This window comes from Lycium barbarum, chromosome 11, assembly GCF_019175385.1.
Source record: "Lycium barbarum isolate Lr01 chromosome 11, ASM1917538v2, whole genome shotgun sequence".
Lineage (NCBI taxonomy): Eukaryota > Viridiplantae > Streptophyta > Magnoliopsida > Solanales > Solanaceae > Lycium > Lycium barbarum.
In genome coordinates, this window is record NC_083347.1 from 106,645,971 (window position 1) to 106,664,873 (window position 18,903).

General features: G+C 38.0%; 1 protein-coding gene and 1 non-coding gene across 3 annotated transcripts; one reads left to right on the top strand and one right to left on the bottom strand.

Annotated features, from left to right (window-relative positions):
* The first annotated feature begins 297 nt into the window (after positions 1 to 297).
* LOC132620423 (heptahelical transmembrane protein 4-like) lies at positions 298 to 14,857 on the top strand. 2 transcript variants are annotated; one of them, XM_060335096.1, is made up of 5 exons: positions 317 to 454; positions 650 to 782; positions 1,596 to 1,885; positions 3,000 to 3,270; positions 13,964 to 14,857. In XM_060335096.1, the coding sequence occupies exons 2-5, from the start codon at positions 771 to 773 to the stop codon at positions 14,612 to 14,614; spliced, it is 1,224 nt and encodes a 407-aa protein (XP_060191079.1). In that variant the 5' UTR covers positions 317 to 454; positions 650 to 770; the 3' UTR covers positions 14,615 to 14,857. The 2 variants fall into 2 exon arrangements, with proteins under 2 accessions (XP_060191080.1, XP_060191079.1); XM_060335097.1 differs by lacking the exon at positions 650 to 782 and having other exon boundaries at positions 298 to 454.
* A 753-nt stretch (positions 14,858 to 15,610) lies between these two features.
* Positions 15,611 to 15,684, bottom strand: TRNAT-AGU (transfer RNA threonine (anticodon AGU)). Its single transcript has one exon. It is a non-coding gene; the product is annotated as a tRNA-Thr (tRNA).
* Between the last annotated feature and the right edge of the window lie 3,219 nt (positions 15,685 to 18,903).

Sequence of the window (18,903 nt, forward strand, 5' to 3'; positions counted from 1 at the left end):
CCGAAAGTAATACTCCGTTTCAATTTAAGTCTCTTATTTCTTTTGGTGTGTCTCAAAAAGACTTATTCTTTCTATATTTAGTAAATTGATAATTCAAACATTCTACGTGTCAAGTTTATAATCACAAGATTCAAAGATCATTTTAATACATTATGCATATCTTTAATTTAGAACCACAAAATTCAAATCTCTTTCTTTATTTTTTAAATTTCTTGCCTAGTCAAACTAAACATATAAATTGAGACCCATTTTTTTTTTTTTTTTTTTTTTTTTTTTTTTTTTTACAGTAATTGAAAGTTAAACTTGTTTTGTCAATTAATGTAGGCAATTAGGAAATGAAAGCACGCACATAAATTTCCCATTTTCGACCTTAGCGAAGTTTTTCTCACAACTTATATAACTCCGGTTTTATTGCAATCACCCTCTTTCTGAGGCCTTCTCCCCATTCTTCCAGGTAAATTTCATTCTTGATTTGTATGTTTCAATTCATGTTACTGCATATTGCTTTTATATGTGCAAAATTTCGATTCATATATGTGTACAATTCTACCCTTTTGTCTCAATTTGTTTGGTATTCTTTTTGGTTTTACGTTATGTCAATTTTTTTTTTATGACATGGAATCGCAACCGCTATCTTTCGGGTGCGCAGGGTTAAACCTAGCTCCTGTGCAATAGCTGGCAAACCACATAGGAGAGTAACCTGCACTAGGCAAGTCCGGTGCGACGAGCTCAACCCAGAAGGCAAATCCTCTGCTGTTGTAGGCTCTATCATGTTTTTTATGGTGAGGGTTTATCGGAAATAACATCTCTACCTCCCAAGAGACCCTCTGAAACAGCCTCTCTACCTCCCAAGGTAGGGGTAAGGTCTGCGTATACTCTACCCTCCCCAGACTCCACTTTGTGGGATTTCATTGGTTATCTTCTTGTTGTTGTTATGGTTAACCGGACTTGATTAATTTATTCTTTTCAATTAAACACAAACTATACGAAAATATTATAAATTGGAATTCTCCTCGTAACACCAAACGGAAGGGTGTGGTGAAATGGTAACAAAAGAAATCTTTGTTTAACTAGAGATCTCGAGTTTGATCCTGCTAATAGAATTCTTTGGCTGGGAGGGTTAAAACCCCATAATGGGCTTTTTACTGCACAAATTGGGAGTACTTGGTCCGGGGTTCCGGACATGGATGCTTGAAGAATTAAAAGAAGTGAAACTTACGTAAATGTACCCTTCGGCCAACTAGTTTACTAGCATGGCCGAAGTATACACTACCTATACACTTCGGCTGTATATGTTGTGTATAGGTATGTATAGTATATGTATATTTAATATAAAGTATTCACCATCTATACACTGTGCACATACTTTGTAAATTAGATGGCCGGATGGTATTTGACTGTAATTTTCCCTAGAAAGAATTCACCTTGTAACAAAATGGTGATAAGGTGCATTTCAAAAATATTGACCAAAATTCCTTTAGAAGAATCCCAAACATTTTGTTGGAGTATTTGCTTTCTATTAGAAGTTCTATCTTTTATGCATATGTGTTTGATAATATATCAGTTTCTTCATCTAAGTGTTTGATATTTGGCAGTTAATGGTTAATCTGAAGATGGGTAACGATGTCGAAAGTCTTGGACTTGGAGAGGCCTTGAATGCTAGTCGGTCATATGAAAATGAACCGTTGTGTGATTCTAATTCAAAGGAAGGGAAGCGAAAGAGATTGTGGAAGAAGGTGAAGTACCAGCTGGTGGAGTATCATTCTTTGCCTGGCTATTTGAAAGACAATGAATTCATTCTTGGTCATTACCGGTGCGAATGGCCAGTGAAGCAGGCTTTACTCAGCATTTTCACAATTCATAATGAGACCCTCAATGTTTGGACGTAAGAATTCCCACTCTTCGCTTTGAACAACACACCTCTTTGCCTCATATTATATAGCTTGTGCTAAACAAGTTAGGGATCGTTTGGTTGCTGGTTAGAGTTATGCTGGGATTAGTTATGTAGGGTTTAGTTATTCAATACATAGATTCGCTCATTAGCTTATACATGTAACTGACTTTCCACTAGCTAACTGAAAGTACACTGCTTAACTAACTCCTGGAGCTATGCGAAATTCAACTCAGCTGCACATATAGTCTTCCAGCTCAATATTAATCTTCCAGCTGAAATTCAACTTAGTATCTCTCTTTCAGATCGATTCCAGCTAAACTCTAGCTCGATTAATACAAACATGCATCAGAATGAACTATGATGCTTTTCTTCGTGAGATGTTCTTGGGATTATTAACATGGACAATTCTCTGAACTTGGAGCTTTTCTTTTATGTCAATCACACTTATTTATGGTAATTGAACTGAGACCTCATGGTTCATTGACCACAAGGTCAGACCCTTGGGTGCTTTACCAAGTATTGGTAGAATTCAAGTTAATTGCTGTAAATGACAATAGTATTAATCAGAAACGATTGTGCTGTGAATTTTCTGTTTCTCTAAAGACGAAGATTTCATGGCTTGGAAGGTAGTCAACTTCTTTTCGGACAGGGCTTTCCTAGAGATAGTTATAGCAACGTTTGTTTGATGCCCCTTCACTTAGTCAATGATTGGCTACTATTATCCCAAGGATAAGATTCCTATTTAAGTGATCTACTCAATAGGTCAAATACTTTTCATTGGTTCTTAAAGGATTATGCAGTGGGTTCGTGGAGAATACAGTTAGAAACTTCTTCAAACAAAGTTCACTGTGATAACAGAAAGAGTTCTGGAAGGCCTCTCACATCCTTCGTGAACAAATTGTATAATCTATGATGGTAGCTTATATAAGTTTGCGTATGAGGTTTTGACAATGTGATTGCATAACTGGAGTTATTACTACTGTTAGGGCTTGTTTTTTCTTCCATCTTATCCTTCTCTCATAATATCCTGGTTTAACTTGAGGAGAAAAAACAAAAAACAAAGACGAATTCCTTACTGAATCTTGATTTCCTCTGTTTGTTGCAGGCATTTGATAGGATTCATTCTCTTCCTTGTGCTGACCATTTATACTGCAGTGAAGGTCCCACATATTGTGGATCTTCAGACTTTACAAAATCTCCCTGAAAAGCTTAGGAAGGTTGATCTACACAAATTACCAGCAGAACTTTTACCCTGTATTCCTTCTTTGCCAAATATGCCTGATTTGCACAAACTTCGAGAGGATTTGCTGCAACTCCTGTCTAACTGTCTACCTGAGCAATTTTCCCACAGCAATTATAGTGATGTTGGTGTTCTGGTATGGTTCCCTCTTCTTTGTTAGAAAATTTACTGCTTAGGATCTCTTTTCTTTGAACTATAGTTTGGTTTCATATTTTTTATCCCAGATGGTTCCTTGCAGTTTGCAATTTATGTTATTAATGGTGAATATACTTGTGCTTACTGAGAATTTCTTATTTCTAAGTAAGCTAATTCATAAATTACTGATCTCTGCTGAATCATTCCTTTCCTTTACAGCTAAATGATTTGCTTAGCTCCACTTCTTTCGATTTTCTTATATTTTAAGCCTTTGTATCAAAGATCAAAATGAGAAAGTCTTACTTTACTTTTGGGAAAAGGGGGAACTTAAGTGCTGCTTCATGCCCCGTAAGCATGTGCTGCAGTTTCAAACCTGTACAATTACCTTTATTTCCGTTGCATGATCAAAAACCATATAGGGTTTCGATATTTTCATTGAATTGTGCATGTCTCATCTTCTCTTAAAGCTTTAGTTTGAGGTCTTTGTTCTTGTTTAGCCTTCCTACAGATTAAGAAATCTGTTGATATATAGTGAAAAGACCTAGTTTTTCTCTAATTAGAATGCCAATGGATTGTTTGTGACTTGGTTTACGTTCTGGGACATGAAAAGGGGAAAAAACTTTTATATTGGGACATCTGTAGGTTTCCCAAGGAGATGTCTCTATATAACTTGTATTTCTACTTATTTTCTTCGTACCTAAATCTTTGAAGAAGGCTTGATATCAAGTTTCCCCTGCTACAGATGTCCCAATTATTGCCCACAGAAAATATTCACAGTAGTAAAGGTGGAATAATAACGTAGCACCGAGATACGATAGTCAAAAAAAGAGCAATAATGACACCAAGATTTTACATGGAAACCCTTCTGGATAGGGAAAAACCGCGGGCTGAGAGGAGCAATTGATCTCTATAGCAAGGAATTTTACACTTTGTAGGCCTGAGTATAATACTTCAAAGACGGCCTCAGTACAAAAGAAATAACCCTCTGTTTATTTTCCCACCTCAGTACAATTTCACTCGCTCTATTATTCCTCACAGACTATTTTCTTACACAGTCTGTGATAACTCACACTGCTCTCTTCACTCTCAGATATGTTTCTCTTTGAGTTTTGCTGTATTAGATGAGGAGCTGAAGAGCTCCTTTTATAGGAGTGAAAGTTGCAACTTCGACCAATCAAAATTGGTTAGTTGCAATTTGCAATTGCAAATTGCATTACCATAACATGAGCTGCAAATGGTCAAGTTGTATTGTCCAAAACAAACTTTGCCATCACAGACTGTGGATGAAAGCAAGAATAGAGTCATCCAACTATCCTTCCTCAGAGTATGCCCTTATTAGTGATAAGAGGAAATCAGAAAGTCATAAGGAGGTGTTGTCCCATCCAGAAAAGAATCAGTGGATGAAAGCCATGCAAGAAGAGATGTAATCTCTGCAGAAAAATGCCACGTACAAGGTGGTTGAACTTCCAAATGGTAAAAGACCACTTATATGCAAATGGGTCTTTAAACTCAAGAAAGATGGAAATGGCAAGCTGGTCAGATACAAAGCTCGATTGGTGGTAAAAGACTTCAAACGGAAGAAAGGTATTGATTTTGACTAAATTTTCTCACTTGTTGTCAAAATGACTTTTATTCGAACCATTTTGAATTTAACAGCTAGCCTAGATCTTGAATTGGAGTAGTTGGACGTGAAAACCGCGTTTCTTCACAGAGACTTCGAATTTATATGGAGCAACCAAAAGGATTGAAGTAGATGGAATGAAACACATGGTGTGAATGAGAGTCTTCACGGGTTGAAGCAGGCACCAAGGCAGTGGTACAAGAAGTTTAACTCATTCACGAAAAGTCAAACATACGCAAAGATCTTTCAGATCTATGTGTATACTTCATAAGATTTCCTGATAAAAACTTTATTGTCCTGTTGTTGTATGTGGATGACAGTGATTATAGGACAATACAAAGTGAGAATTTTTAAGTTGAAGGGAGATTAGTCCAAGTCATTTGACATGAAGGACTTGGGCCCAGCACTACAAATTTTGGGGATGAATATTGTTTGAGAATGAACAAGTAGAAAGCTGTGTCTATTTCAGGAGAAGTACATTGAATGTGTACTAGAATGCTTCAACATGAGAAGTGCTAAACCCGTTAGCACGCCTTTTGCTGGTCATTTGAAGTTGAGCAAGCATATTGTCCTACAACAAAGGAGGAGAAAGAGAGCATGGCTAAAGTTCATTATTCTTCAGTAGTTGGGAGTTGCAATGGTATGCACCAGACCTGATATTGCTCATACAGTTGGTGGTGTTAGCTGGTTTCTTGAAAATCTTGGAAAAGAACATTGGGAAGTGGATACCTTGAGATGTACGGCAAGAGATTGCTTGTGTTTTTGGGCATCTGATCCAGTCTTGATGGGCTACACAGATGCTAATATGGCAGGTGATCTTGATAATAGAAAGTCTACCACTGGATATTTGTTTACTTTTTTAGAGAGAGCTATATCATGGCAATCGAGGTTGCAAAAGTGTGTCGTACTTTCTACAACTGAAGCTGAGTACATTGCCACTATTGAAGCTGGCAAGGAGATGATATGGCTGAAATGATTCTTTCAAAATCTTGGCTTGCATCAAAAGGCGTATGTCGTCTACTGTGCCCGTTTAAGTGCAATAGACTTGAACAAGAACTCCATGTACCATGCAAGGACCAAACGTATTGATGTGAGATATCATGAGATTTGAGAAAAAGTAGAGTGGATCTCTACAAGTTTGGAAGATTTCAATAAGTGAGAATTCTGCAGACATGCTGACCAAGGTGGTACAACAAATGTATTCGAATTGTGCAAAAAGCTTGTCGGCATGCATTCAAGCTAGAAGTCTGGTATTACCTACTTCAGGAGAATGGGTCTAGGGCGAGATTTGTGGAATCCAGACCCAATAAAAGGAAAAAATATATAAGGGAATCTAATGATGGCAAAGTTTGTTTCGGGCAATAACAACTTGCCCATTTGCAGTCACGGAAATGCAATTTGCAAATGCAAATTGCAAATAACCAATTTTAATTGGTTGAAGTTGCGGCTGTCTCTCCTATAAAAGGAGCTCTTCAGCTCCTCATTTAGTACACCAATCTCAGAGAAACATATTTTGAGTGTTAGAGAGCAGCATGAAGTACTCAGACAGTGTAGTTTGTGAGCAAAAAATAGGAATTGTAAGCTAGTGGTGAAAAAATCAAAAGAGGGTTTTTTCTTTTAAGTGCTAGTGGTCTTTTGAGTACTGTACTCGGGACTACTAACATAAAATTCCTTACTATAGTGGATTACTTTGCTCCTCTTGGCTTGTGGTTTTTCCCCTATTCAAAAGGGTATTTTCACGTAAAAATCTTGGTATTATTTTTGCTCTTTTGTTGATTACCCTATCTCTGTGCTACATTATTATTCCGCCTTTACTACCGCAAATATTATTTCTGTTGGCTATTTTTATTCCCAACACTAAATACCTAGATAGCTCCTTAAACTTGGTACTTTTTGTAAGATAACCACTCAAACTTAGCTAGTGACCGGATAGACACTAGGACTCGCCCCAAGTGTGTCTCTTAAAAACCTGTGTACATTAAGGCAAGCATGTGAAACACACTTGCTTCTGATGTGCTATATCGACCAATTATTGAATGACAAAAAAATTGACCATATATATATATACAATAAGAAAAAAAAATAACCTCCCCCACCACTACCCACTCCCCCGCAGTTGCCTTCCCCTCCCTTTCCCCACCCCTGCCCTCTTTTGATTTTCTTCAAAATAAGCCTGACCCTCAATTTTTGTATCATTAAGGTTAACCTTCTCCACACAGAGGTAACTCCTCCCAATTTACCTTCTAACACTGACCCTCTTTGCCCTAGACCCACCATATACCAGTTGCCATTTTTTCTACTGATAGCCTAGTTCTCCTAATAGTTTGTAATTTTGTATTAGTCTTGAATGATTATAAAGTTTAGGGAAAGGTTCAAATTTACACCTGAACTATACAATTTAGAGCAAGTTTACCCTCCGTTAAAAAAGTGCCTCGTCCTTACCAAAATGGCTTAATTTTGCCTTTTTGGGCTAAAGACATCAGCGTAAATGGTAAAACTAGACCATTTGTAAGTTCAAGGGTGAACATGGCTCAAAGTTTAAAGGAAAATCCATTTAAACCCTAAACCCTTGATAGTTTATTTAAATCCAACTGAAGGTAATCACTACAAAAAAAATAGGAATTAGCAACAGACAAATTTCTGTAGCTAAACAGCAAAATCCGTCGCTAATCCTATTTAGCAACGGATTATCAAAAAAATTTGTTAGCCACAATCAATTTAGGGACGGATTAGCGATGAAGCTGACAGCTAATTTCAATCTTTTGTAGTGAATTAAGTGTATAAACTATTATTAACCTTTAAAAAAAGGATAAAGGCATTTCATAGTATATCAATATAATTAATTAAATGTGTGAGATCTTTTTTCTTCGCTAATGCTAACTTATCATGAATTTTTATTGTCATTCAACATTCGTTACTTGATTCATCCAAACTAAATTTGAAATAGTTGCTATGTAAAATTGTAGGAAATTTTTTATCTAAAACAACCAAACATTATTTGGTTCTAGGTAGGATAGAAGTAAATAGTTTATCTTTGAACTCTGCGAATGATCCATATTTGCCCTTGAACTTACAAATGGTCTAAATTTACCCTTCATCCTGTTGCTGTTAACCCAGAAGGGCACAATTGAGCCATTTTGGTAACGGCAAGGGAGAAAATGAGACATTTTATTTTAACAAAGAGTAAATTTGCTCTAAATTGTAGTCCAGGGGTATATTTGGACCTTTGCCCTCAAGTTTAACAACAGAATTGGTTCAAGACAAATTCAAACATTACTCATTCGTGGACACTTCATAACTAGAAATTACATTAAATAAATGACACTACTACAAAGAATATCAAGTCATCTTACAGTTTGCATACTGAAAATATTGGAAGATTTATTTGCATAATCATGTTTTATTAGGTTTTCTCCACAAAATTTGATAGCCTACTTGATTTTTATGTTTTCTTTGTGATATACTAATAACCTAATTATGAGAAAGAAAGTTGGTCTCTGTCAAAATGGAGATCATAAAGTTGTGCGTCGAAGGGGATAAATCTGAAAGAATTAGTGAAGAAGAAGATGGAACTGCGGGATCCACATGGAGTAAATTGTTGAAGTGTAAAATCCCAACTAAATACACATAAGATCTTGGGGGAAAAAAAGGAAAAAAAAATTGTACTATTAAGTTATTCAATCACCCTAGGTGCGTGCAAAACAAACGATTTGCCTCCTCAGTTTGAAATGTTCACGAGATACACTTCTATCAAGTTCAAGTGTCTATTTGGTCGCTAGCTAAGCTTTAGTGGCTATCTTACAACATATGCCGAGTTTAAGGGGCTATCTAGGTATTTAGCCTTATTCCCCCGATTGGATTACTTAAATATCCTTGGGTTCGGTGCACCTTATATGTCTAGTCCCTTTGTGTTAAATGTGTATATCTCCATTGCATGAAGTGGCATAACAAAATTGTCATATCTCCACTCTCAGCCTCTGTTTCCAAGTATGTTGCTTTACACAAATTTCTTCTCCTTTCTTAACAGATTGATGCTGGCAATCTTAAAGTCTCTACATCTGAGCAAAATGTGAAGAAGCTAAAGATTTTGTGATATTAATATGATACAAGGAAGCTGACCTCAAAATAGACAAATTAATCAGTTCCATTAGGAAGTTTCCTCTAGTCAAACCTGCCCATTTGTAAATGACTGTCCTCCCAACAATAAAAATACAAGGTTTAGATTTCAATCATGGATATTACGGCAGTATGTCTATTGGTGTAACCCTATTACTTGCACGACAAATGATAATCAGAGCAGAAATAATTTGATTAAGGGTGTGTTTGGTATGGAGGAAAACATTTTCTACTTCCAGTTTTTCCATGTTTGGTTGGTCAAAATGTTTTGGAAAACATTTTCTCTAGGAAAACAAGTTTCTTAAAAATAAGGCAAATGACTTCCCTAATGGAAGTAGGGAAAATAAGTTCCATAAGTATTATTCCTTCTTCATTGTCTCCTCCCCACCCACCAACGCCCCCAACCCCCACCCCGTGACCATCCTATCCCTGAGCCCTCACTCCCCACCCCATCCCACACCCATAGTGTTTTGGTAAATTACATATAAATGCTTTTGAGATAATATTTTTTAGCTTACTTAACACTAGAAAATAAGTAAGACAACCACTTTTTTTCCAAGAAAACATTTTCCTTCGTACTAAACACACCCTAGGTCAGTATAGTTTTTTCTCCTATTCCTCGTGATGGTAAATGCACTGGATGGCCCGGTGGAGTGTTACCATTGTGTGTGTCTTTCATTTGTTCTGACTGCCATCTACGGTAGATGAAAGTGGCGAAAATGAGGATGTTGCGGTGGATGTGTGGGCATACGAGGAGAGATAGGATTATAATATGAAAATATTCGGGACAAGGTGGGGATGGCTTCGGTGGAGGACAAGATAAGGGAAGCTAGGTTGAGATGGTTTGGGCATATGCAGAGAAGATGCACGGATGCCCCACTGCAGAGGTGTGAGAGATTGACTATGAATGGTTTCAAGAGGGGTAGAGGTAGGCCAAAGAAGTATTGAGGAGATGTGATTAGACAGGACGTGACCTAGTTTCAGCTCACCAAGGATATGACCTTAGGTAGGAGGTTATGGAGGACACATATCATGGTAGAAGGCTAGTAGGTAGTTGTGCGTGTCATGCTTCGTATTACTCTTGTAGTTTCTTTTCCTTTGATTCCCGTTATTATCTGTCATATCTTGTACTTCAATTGCCACAGGATTTTGTGGTAGTTACATTATTGTTTCGTTTTTCAAACTGCTTTGTCATGTTCTCGGATAGGGGTGAGGGTTAGAGGGGGTAGGTGGGTTAAGGGAGTCTCTAGTCTACGAGTAGGGTCTTGGAATATTGGGACTCTAACGGGGAAGTTCATCGAACTAGTTAAGATTCTTAAGAAGAAGAGGATCAATATAGCTTGTGTCCAGGAGACTAAATGGGTAGGATCCAGGGCTACAGATGTGGATGAGTATAAGTTATGGTTCTCAGGTAGGTCGAGGGAAAGGAATGGGGTAGACATTTTAGTAGATAATGACTTACGAGAACAGGGGGTAGGGGTTAAGAGAGTCAGCGATAGGTTGGTGACGATTAAGCTGGTTGTTGGAGGGTTTATTTTGCACATTATTAGTGCTTACGTGCCGCAAGCGGGCTTGGGCGAGGAGGAGAAAAGACGTTTTTGGGAGGATTTGAACGAGATGATGGGAAGTATACCGTCCACTGAGAAGCTATTCATCGGAGGAGATTTCAATGGGCACATTGGGTCAATTTCAGGGGGATATGATGATGTGCATGGAGGTTGTGGTTTCGGGGACAGGAACGGAGGAGGAGTTGCACTGTTGGATTTTGCAAAAGCCTTTGGGCTGATGATGGCCAATTCGAGTTTTCCGAAGAAGGAGGAGCACTTGGTAACCTTTCGTAGTTCGGTGGCTAAGACGCAGATAGACTTTTTACTCCTTAGGAAGGAAGATAAAGGTCTTTGTAAAGACTGCAAGGTGATCCCGAGTGAGAATCTATCGATCCAGCATAAGCTCTTGGTGATGGATTTAGAAATCAAGATGAGGAAGAGAAAGAAGGTCGTGGATGATAGGCCTAGGATCAAATGGGAGAGTTTGACCATGACGGGTGCCCTGGAGATGGGGGAGAAGCTGAGATCTATGGGAGCCTGGGAGAGTAGTGGGGAGGCGACCAATATGTGGGATAGGACGGCCAGTTGCATTAGGGAAGTAGCTAGAGAGGTGATGGGGTCTCGAAGGGTAGTCGTGGTCAGCACCGAGGGGACTGGTGGTGGAATGGAGGAGTTCAAGAGAAGGTGGAAGCAAAAAAGGTGGCGTATGCGAAGTTGGTAGACAACAAGGATGATGAAGAGAGGCGAACGAATAGGGAATTGTACAAGATGGCGAGGAAGGAGGCAAAGTTAGCGGTTACGGCGGCAAAGACAACAACTTTTGAACGCCTGTATGCCGAACTAGAGGACAAAGGCGGGGATAAGAAGTTGTACAGACTAGCCAAGGCGAGGGAGAGGAAGGCGCGCGACTTGGATCCGGTGAAGTGCATCAAGGACGAGGATGGTAGGGTACTAGTGGAGGCACTCTCATTAGACGGAGATGGCAGTCATATTTCCACAAACTCTTGAACGATGGAGGGGACAAAGATATTGTGTTGGGAGATTTGGAGTACTCCGAGAGGTGTCGTGATTTTGGATATTGTAGGAATATAAAGGTTGAAGAAGTTAAGGGTGCTGTTCGTAGGATGAGTAGGGGAAGAGCGACCTGGCCCGATGAGATTCCGGGGGAATTTTGGAAGATTGCAGGCAGGGCAGGTTTAGAATGGTTGACTCGACTCTTTAATGTCATCTTTAAGACGACTAAGATGCCCGAAGAATGGCGATGCAGTACAATGATTCCATTGTACAAGAATAAGGGCGACATTCAAAGTTGCAACAACTACAGAGGGATCAAGCTGCTAAGCCACACTATGAAAGTGTGGGAAAGGGTGGTGGAGATGAGGGTGAGGAGAGGCGTGTCTATCTCAGAGAACCAGTTTGGATTCATACCGGGGCGCTCAACTATAGAAGCTATTCATCTTGTACGGAGACTGGTGGAGCAATACAGGGAGAGGAAGAAGGACTTGCACATGGTATTCATCGACCTAGAAAAGGCATACGACAAAGTGCCGAGAGAGGTTCTATGGAGATGCTTGGAGGCTAGAGGTGTACCTGTGGCGTACATTAGGGCGATCAAGGACATGTATGATGGGGCCAAGACCAGGGTAAGGACTTTGGGAGGAGACTCAGAGCACTTCCCAGTGGTGATGGGGCTGCATCAGGGATCAGCTCTTAGCCCATTTTTATTCTCCTTGGTGATCGATGGATTGACGCGGCAAATTCAAGGTGAGGTGCCATGGTGTATGTTATTTGCGGATGACATAGTCCTGTTTGACGAGTCTCGCAGCGGGGTTAACGCTAAGCTGGAGGTTTGGAGACAAACTCTGGAGTCTAAAGGGTTCAAGTTGAGTAGGACCAAGACAGAGTACTTGGAGTGCAAGTTCAGTGATATAGTACAGGAGGCTGACGTGGAAGTGAAGCTTGGCACCCAGGTCATACAGAAGAAAGATAGTTTCAAGTATCTTGGGTCTATTATACAAGGAAATGGGGAGATTGATGATGACGTCACACATCGTATTGGTGCAGGATGGATGAAATGGAGGCTTGCTTCCGGAGTGTTGTGTGACAAGAAGGTGCCACCGAAACTTAAAGGCAAGTTCTACAAAGTGGTGGTTAGACCAACTAGGTTGTATGGGGCGGAGTGTTGGCCAGTCAAGAAATCTCATGTTCAGAAGATGAAAGTGGCGGAAATGAGAATGCTGCGATGGATGTGTGGGCACACTAGTAGTGATAGGATTAGGAATGAAGTCATTCGAGACAAGGTTGGAATAGCCTCAGTGGAAGACAAGATGCGGGAAGCGAGGTTGAGATGGTTTGGGCATGTGATGCAGAGAGATGAAAATGCCCCAGTGCGGAGGTGCGAGAGGTTGGCCAGCGACGGTTTCAGAAGAGGTAGAGGTAGGCCGAAGAAGTATTGGGGGGAAGTGATTAGACAGAACATGACACATTTCCTGCTTACGGAGGACATGACCTTAGATAGGAGGGTATGGAGGACTCATATTAGGGTAGAAGGATAGTAGGTAGTCGCGTTTATCCTCCCTTAAGAGTAATTATGTTGTTCTATAGTTTCTTGTCTCTTGATTTCTGCGAGTTTCTGCAAGTATCTGTTGGCTTATAATGACTTATTTACTTTCATTGTTTTCATTTTCATAGTTATTTATAGCAGTTAATTCTCCTTTTACCATGACTTTCTTGTTTTGTTATTCCTTGCTTTCATATTGTTTTTGATACGCTTGATCATATTTAACCTTTTGTCTTGTCCCTTTTTTTTTCTCTCCTCTCTTGAGCTGAGGGTCTTTCGGAAACAGCCGTCCTACCTTTCAAGGTGGGGGTTAGGTCTGCGTACACTCTACCCTCCCCAGACCCCACATAGTGGGATTATACTGGGCTTGTTGTTGTTGTTATTGTTGTTGTTTCCAAACTGCTTTGTTATGCTTTAGTTAGTATTTTGCCATGGCTTCATTACTTCTGTTGTTTCTTTTTCCGGACTATTGTGGTTTGCTTTTCTTTGAGCCGAGGGTTTATTGGAAACAACCTCAATACATCCATGGTAGGTGTAAGGTCTGCGTACACTCTACCTTCCCTAGACCCCACTTTGTGGGATTACACTGGATATGTTGTTGTTGTCATCCGCTGGAAGATTTTCTTGGATTCAAGTTCTTTCACCCCAGATAGTTCTTCTCTATAACTACCATTCCTATTGAATGACTATTTCCTAAATAACATGCTGGTTCACAACAAATGAACAATTTCAGAATTCATTAGTAGCGGATTTCTATTGATGAATACTAGCACTAGAACACATACGGAAAACCATTTGTTTTCTGACCATTATTGGTGATTGATATTTCTCACTTTTCAAATTTGTGCAGCGTAGTGTGAAGGATGTGGCAAATGTGATAGCACCATTGATGGTAACGCCTATAACACGGTGGCCATTCTATGTCTTTCTTGGTGGGGCAATGTTTTGCTTGTTAGCAAGCAGCACATGCCATTTACTTTCTTGCCATTCAGAGAAATTATCGTACATAATGCTGAGGCTCGACTATGCCGGTATAGCTGCCTTGATTTCAACTTCATTTTACCCGCCTGTCTATTATTCCTTCATGTGCTACCCCTTTTTCTTAAACGTCTATCTGGGATTTATCACTGTCCTGGGAGTTGGCACAATGTTGGTTTCTCTCCTTCCTGTGTTTCAAAAGCCTCAATATCGAAGCCTTCGAGCAGGTTTATTTTTTGGGATGGGCATGTCAGGTGTGGCACCTATTATGCACAAGTTGGTTCTATATTGGAACCAACCCGAGGCACTTTATACTACTGGTTATGAAGTTCTGATGGGCGTTTTCTATGGCGTTGGAGCGTTAATCTATGCTCTTAGAGTTCCAGAAAGATGGATGCCCGGGAAATTTGACATTGCCGGCCATAGCCACAACCTATTTCATGTTCTTGTGGTGGCAGGGGCTTATACACATTATCGTGCGGGGTTAATTTATCTGAAATGGCGTGACCAGCAAGGGTGCTAAGAATCACCCAAGAAGGGCCTATTAGGTTCATTAAATGTATATAAATATAGTGAGTGAGAGGTCCAGAACCTTTGTTGTTGAACCATGTTCAAGAATGACTAATTTTGTAACTATCTCAAAGTAAATTAGCTTATATTGATTCAACAGGCGCAGTTTGTACTCACCTTATATTTGGAACTAAAAATGTAAAGATTGAAACCCATTTTTAAGGTTTGGAAAAACGTCAAAAATATCCTTCGACTATATGAATTATTTCAATTTTCCCTATATTATAATTTGGGACACTTCCTGCATTTGTCATTAGCAAATCATTTTGCATTTTTCTGTAATCCTAATTCCTAAGTGAGCTCCAATTGGAACTAACAAAGGGTAATATTAAATCTTTGTCAAAAGTAAGGAGGGTAAATTTTGTTTTTTCCAAAATATCTTGACATGTAAAATTCACTTATTTTGCGTTGAAGCTCTGTTAAAGTCAAATGTAATTAAAGAGGTGATCTACTAACAAAAAGAGTATGAATGGCTCCAAATTATAATTAAAAAAAAAATTAAATTATCATATTTCGTTATAATACAGAGGTACATTTGGACCTACATTTAGATTTTTGATACTGAAAATTCTTACTGCCACAAAGCTGAAGACAAATACTAAAGCTGAACAGCCATCATGGAAATTAGTTATAGGAGTGAAACTAGAAGTTCTGCATAAATAATTGGATAATAACAGCTGTTGGTTTTCTTATCTTTGCCATAGCGACCCTGCCTTGAAAAAAAAAAAAAAAAAAAATTAAGAGGGGAAAAAATGTAGACTAATTAGGCGTTTGGTTATGAAAACCAAATAAATTCACTTTATTTGGAATTTTGAAGTTGGAGTTGAAGACGGAGTTGTGTTTGGTTTTAATTTTGCAATGAATATTTGGTTGTTTTAATGTAGATTTCAAATAAAGTGAAAAAAAAATCCGGGAAAAAGTTAAAAATTCTCATGACCAAATGGTTTTTTGCTCTCGTTGAGAGTCGAACTCAAGACCTCCCGCTTACTAAACGGGTGCTCTAACCAACTGAGCTACGAGAGCTGATGTTGTTGTTTTTCAATATATTAATCATATATACAAAATAAATAGAATTCCACCACTACCAAAATACTGACCAAAGATAAAAGAAAGAAGAAGAGGAAGAAGTTACTACTATATATAACACTCATTCCACGCTTACACCAATGCATGAATACAACATATTTTCCTTCAGACATTTACCACTTCCGATATGTATTTCACATTAATTTTAATTGTTTAATTTGGTATAAATAAGGTATAGGAAGTATGTGCACAAAATAGTGTAGTCTTACCGACTCTTACACCTTCGAAAATTGCAATGCCAAGTCTTCATTTGTAGGACTTTGATGGTTCATGTCATTCATGTAGGCTTCAGTTTTTCATTCGAGACTTATTGGGGCACGCTGTGGGCGAACGCGTAAGAGTTTGAGTTTTTTGAACGTGTCTTATTTGACGACTCAGTAGTCAGTACATAGGTACCGCTAGAGGTGGCAAAATGGATAAAAAATATGGTTATCCGTCCAACCCAACCCATTTTAGATGGGTCGGATATCCAACCCATTTAAAATGGGTCCAACATGAGTCAGTCCATATTATCCACTTAAAATATGGGTAACTTAATGGGTAAAACTCACAACATATAGGGTGTGTTCGGTATGATGGAAAATGTTTTCCTAGAAAATGATTTCTTGGAAAATAAGTGATATTCCTACTTATTTTCTTGTGTTTGGTTGGATGCGGAAAACATTTTCGGAAAAATAATTTCTAGTGTTTGGTTTGACGGAAATACCAATTTAACCCCCTAACCACACAAACCTTCATCCCCCAACTCACTACCTCTCGCCTCCTACACCCCCACTTCAATTCCCACCCTGCATTTGAAAAAGATGCTACTTCCACAAAGTGACTATTTTTATAAGCTAACCATATATATGCATACCTTTGCAAGGGACCTTTTTCTAAGACCAAAAAAAAAAAAAAAAAAAAAAAACTACTTTCCACTTTGAAGACAACCCAAAAAAGTGACTATGTTTGTAAGCTAGCCAATTTTTAGAAGTGACACAAAATGGCTATTTTTGTAAATTGATCATTTTTGAAAAGTGACATAAAGATGGCTATTTTTGCAAAAAGCGTATTTTTTGCAAAATGTCCGAAAATGCAAATTTGCAAAAATAGCAACTTTTTGGTCATTTTTCAAAAATGGCCACATTACAAAAGTAGCAATTTTTCTGTCACTTTTTTAAAAAATGGCTACCTTACAAAAGTGGCTGCTATCTTAGAAAGGACACATGGAAAAAATGATTATTTTAATACTTTCACAAAGTGGCTATTTTTATAAGATAACCAAATATGTGTATACCTCTGCAAGTGGTCTTTTTCTAAAACAACAAAAAAAATGACTACTTTGCACTTTGACGACAACCCAAAAAAGTGACTATGTTTGTAAACTAGCCATTTTCTAAAAGTGGCACAAAAAAAAAGCTATTTTTGTAAATTGATCATTTTTTAAAGGTGACATCAAATGCCTATTTTTGCAAAAATATATTCTTGCAAAACAACCGAAAATGCAATTTTTTTTGCAAAAATAGCAACTTTTTTGGTCATTTTTCAAAAAAAGGCCACTTTACAAAAGTATCCATTTTTGTCACTTTTAGAAAAATGGCTACTTTACATAAGTGGCCACTATCTCAGAAAGGCTACGTTGCAAAAATGATTATTTTAATACCTCCCCGGCATCCCTACCCCTCTCGAGTTTTCTACTTCATATATTTTATTTTTCTTTTATAAATTTTTTGTAAAAATAAAAAAATTGTGTGGTTAAATTTGGCATGGGATAGGTGGTAGGGTGGGGGCACAATGGGGCGGGTGAGGGTAAGAATGTTTTTTTTTTTCATTTTTTATAATTCCTTATAAAAGTATTTTTCATTTTTTATAATTTCTTATAAAAGTAAAACAAGATATATCAAATAGACGAGTTGGGAGGGAGGTGGGTGAGTATTTTCCAGAAAAGGTTTTTTGGAGGTCGGAGGTCGTGTCATTGGAATGTTTCGAAGTTTTATTCTTCGACATATGCTGAGGCGCAACTATGTACTATGGATTGGATTTGTGGACAAGAAGGTAAATTAATCTTCCCCATATTAGTTACATGAAGCCAACATCTTTTAAGTAGCTTGGGATAATATGGATATCCATATTATCCGTTGGGTAACCCATTTTTTATCCGTGTTAAATATGGGTGGGTCGGGTAATTGATCCGTTTTTTGTTAACCCATTTTCAACCCGACCCATATCCGACTCGACCAGCCCGTTTGCCACCCCTAGGTACCGCGAATCTATTGACATAGAATATGGAATCTTACTTTTCTATGTAACGCATTGAACAACTTGGACGAAGAAGCAAACAGAAAGAATTGGGATTAGGTGGTCCAGTAAAAATCTCAGGCAAACAAACAAAAACTAGAAGCTTCATAGAGTTACGTTTCTTCAACAAGTTTCATAGATTTTGTTGTCAAGTTTTCTGGGTAATAAAAGATAAACTCTATTACTAGTTACTAAGCATCATAATAAAATACAGATTCACACTGGACGAAATGAGTTTGTGTTACGTTTCAGAGTCAAACCTACAGATTTTGTTTCTTCTTACAAAATTACTACGTACTATATATGCTTAAAAAATTTCTATTAGAAAAATCAACACAATTTTGAGAGAAAAAGAGAACATAGACATTTAAATTAGAATGAATAAAAGTTATCAACACAAATATAGTTGTAAATATCAAAATTCATATTGTAATATCGTACGGCCCAAAATTAGGATTGATTAATCAAATTGCTTTAATCGTATAGAGAGTGTTCATATCTGGTTAATTAAGCTTTAGGTTGAAAGATAACGTAAACAGTAAGTAATAAAGTAGAAGGAAACTTCTATATATATCGAAATTGAGTCTCATGTGTCCTACAAATAATTTAACCTGTTCTACAAATAATTTAATCTGTTCTGCTTTTGGCAAAGTGAAGGGAATCTGCTTTAATTTTGTGTTTAATTAATGGAACACAATCGTAATGGAATGATTTGCTGCAAAAGCCAACAATTTAAGGGCTACTTTACATGCAGGCATACGTTAAAGACCAACGCTAAAAGCCAATAATTAGGGGTCGCTCGGTACAGGATAGATTATGCACCTTTTATGCAGCAATTGTAGGATATATCATACACTTATTCCCGTTAATAGGTACAGT

Bases quoted from the DNA above. Each gene is read 5' to 3' on its own strand.
- LOC132620423 (XM_060335096.1), top strand. The intron at 1,886-2,999 runs GTAAGAATTCCC...TGTTTGTTGCAG, and splicing joins GAGACCCTCAATGTTTGGAC to GCATTTGATAGGATTCATTC. The intron at 3,271-13,963 runs GTATGGTTCCCT...AAATTTGTGCAG, and splicing joins ATAGTGATGTTGGTGTTCTG to CGTAGTGTGAAGGATGTGGC.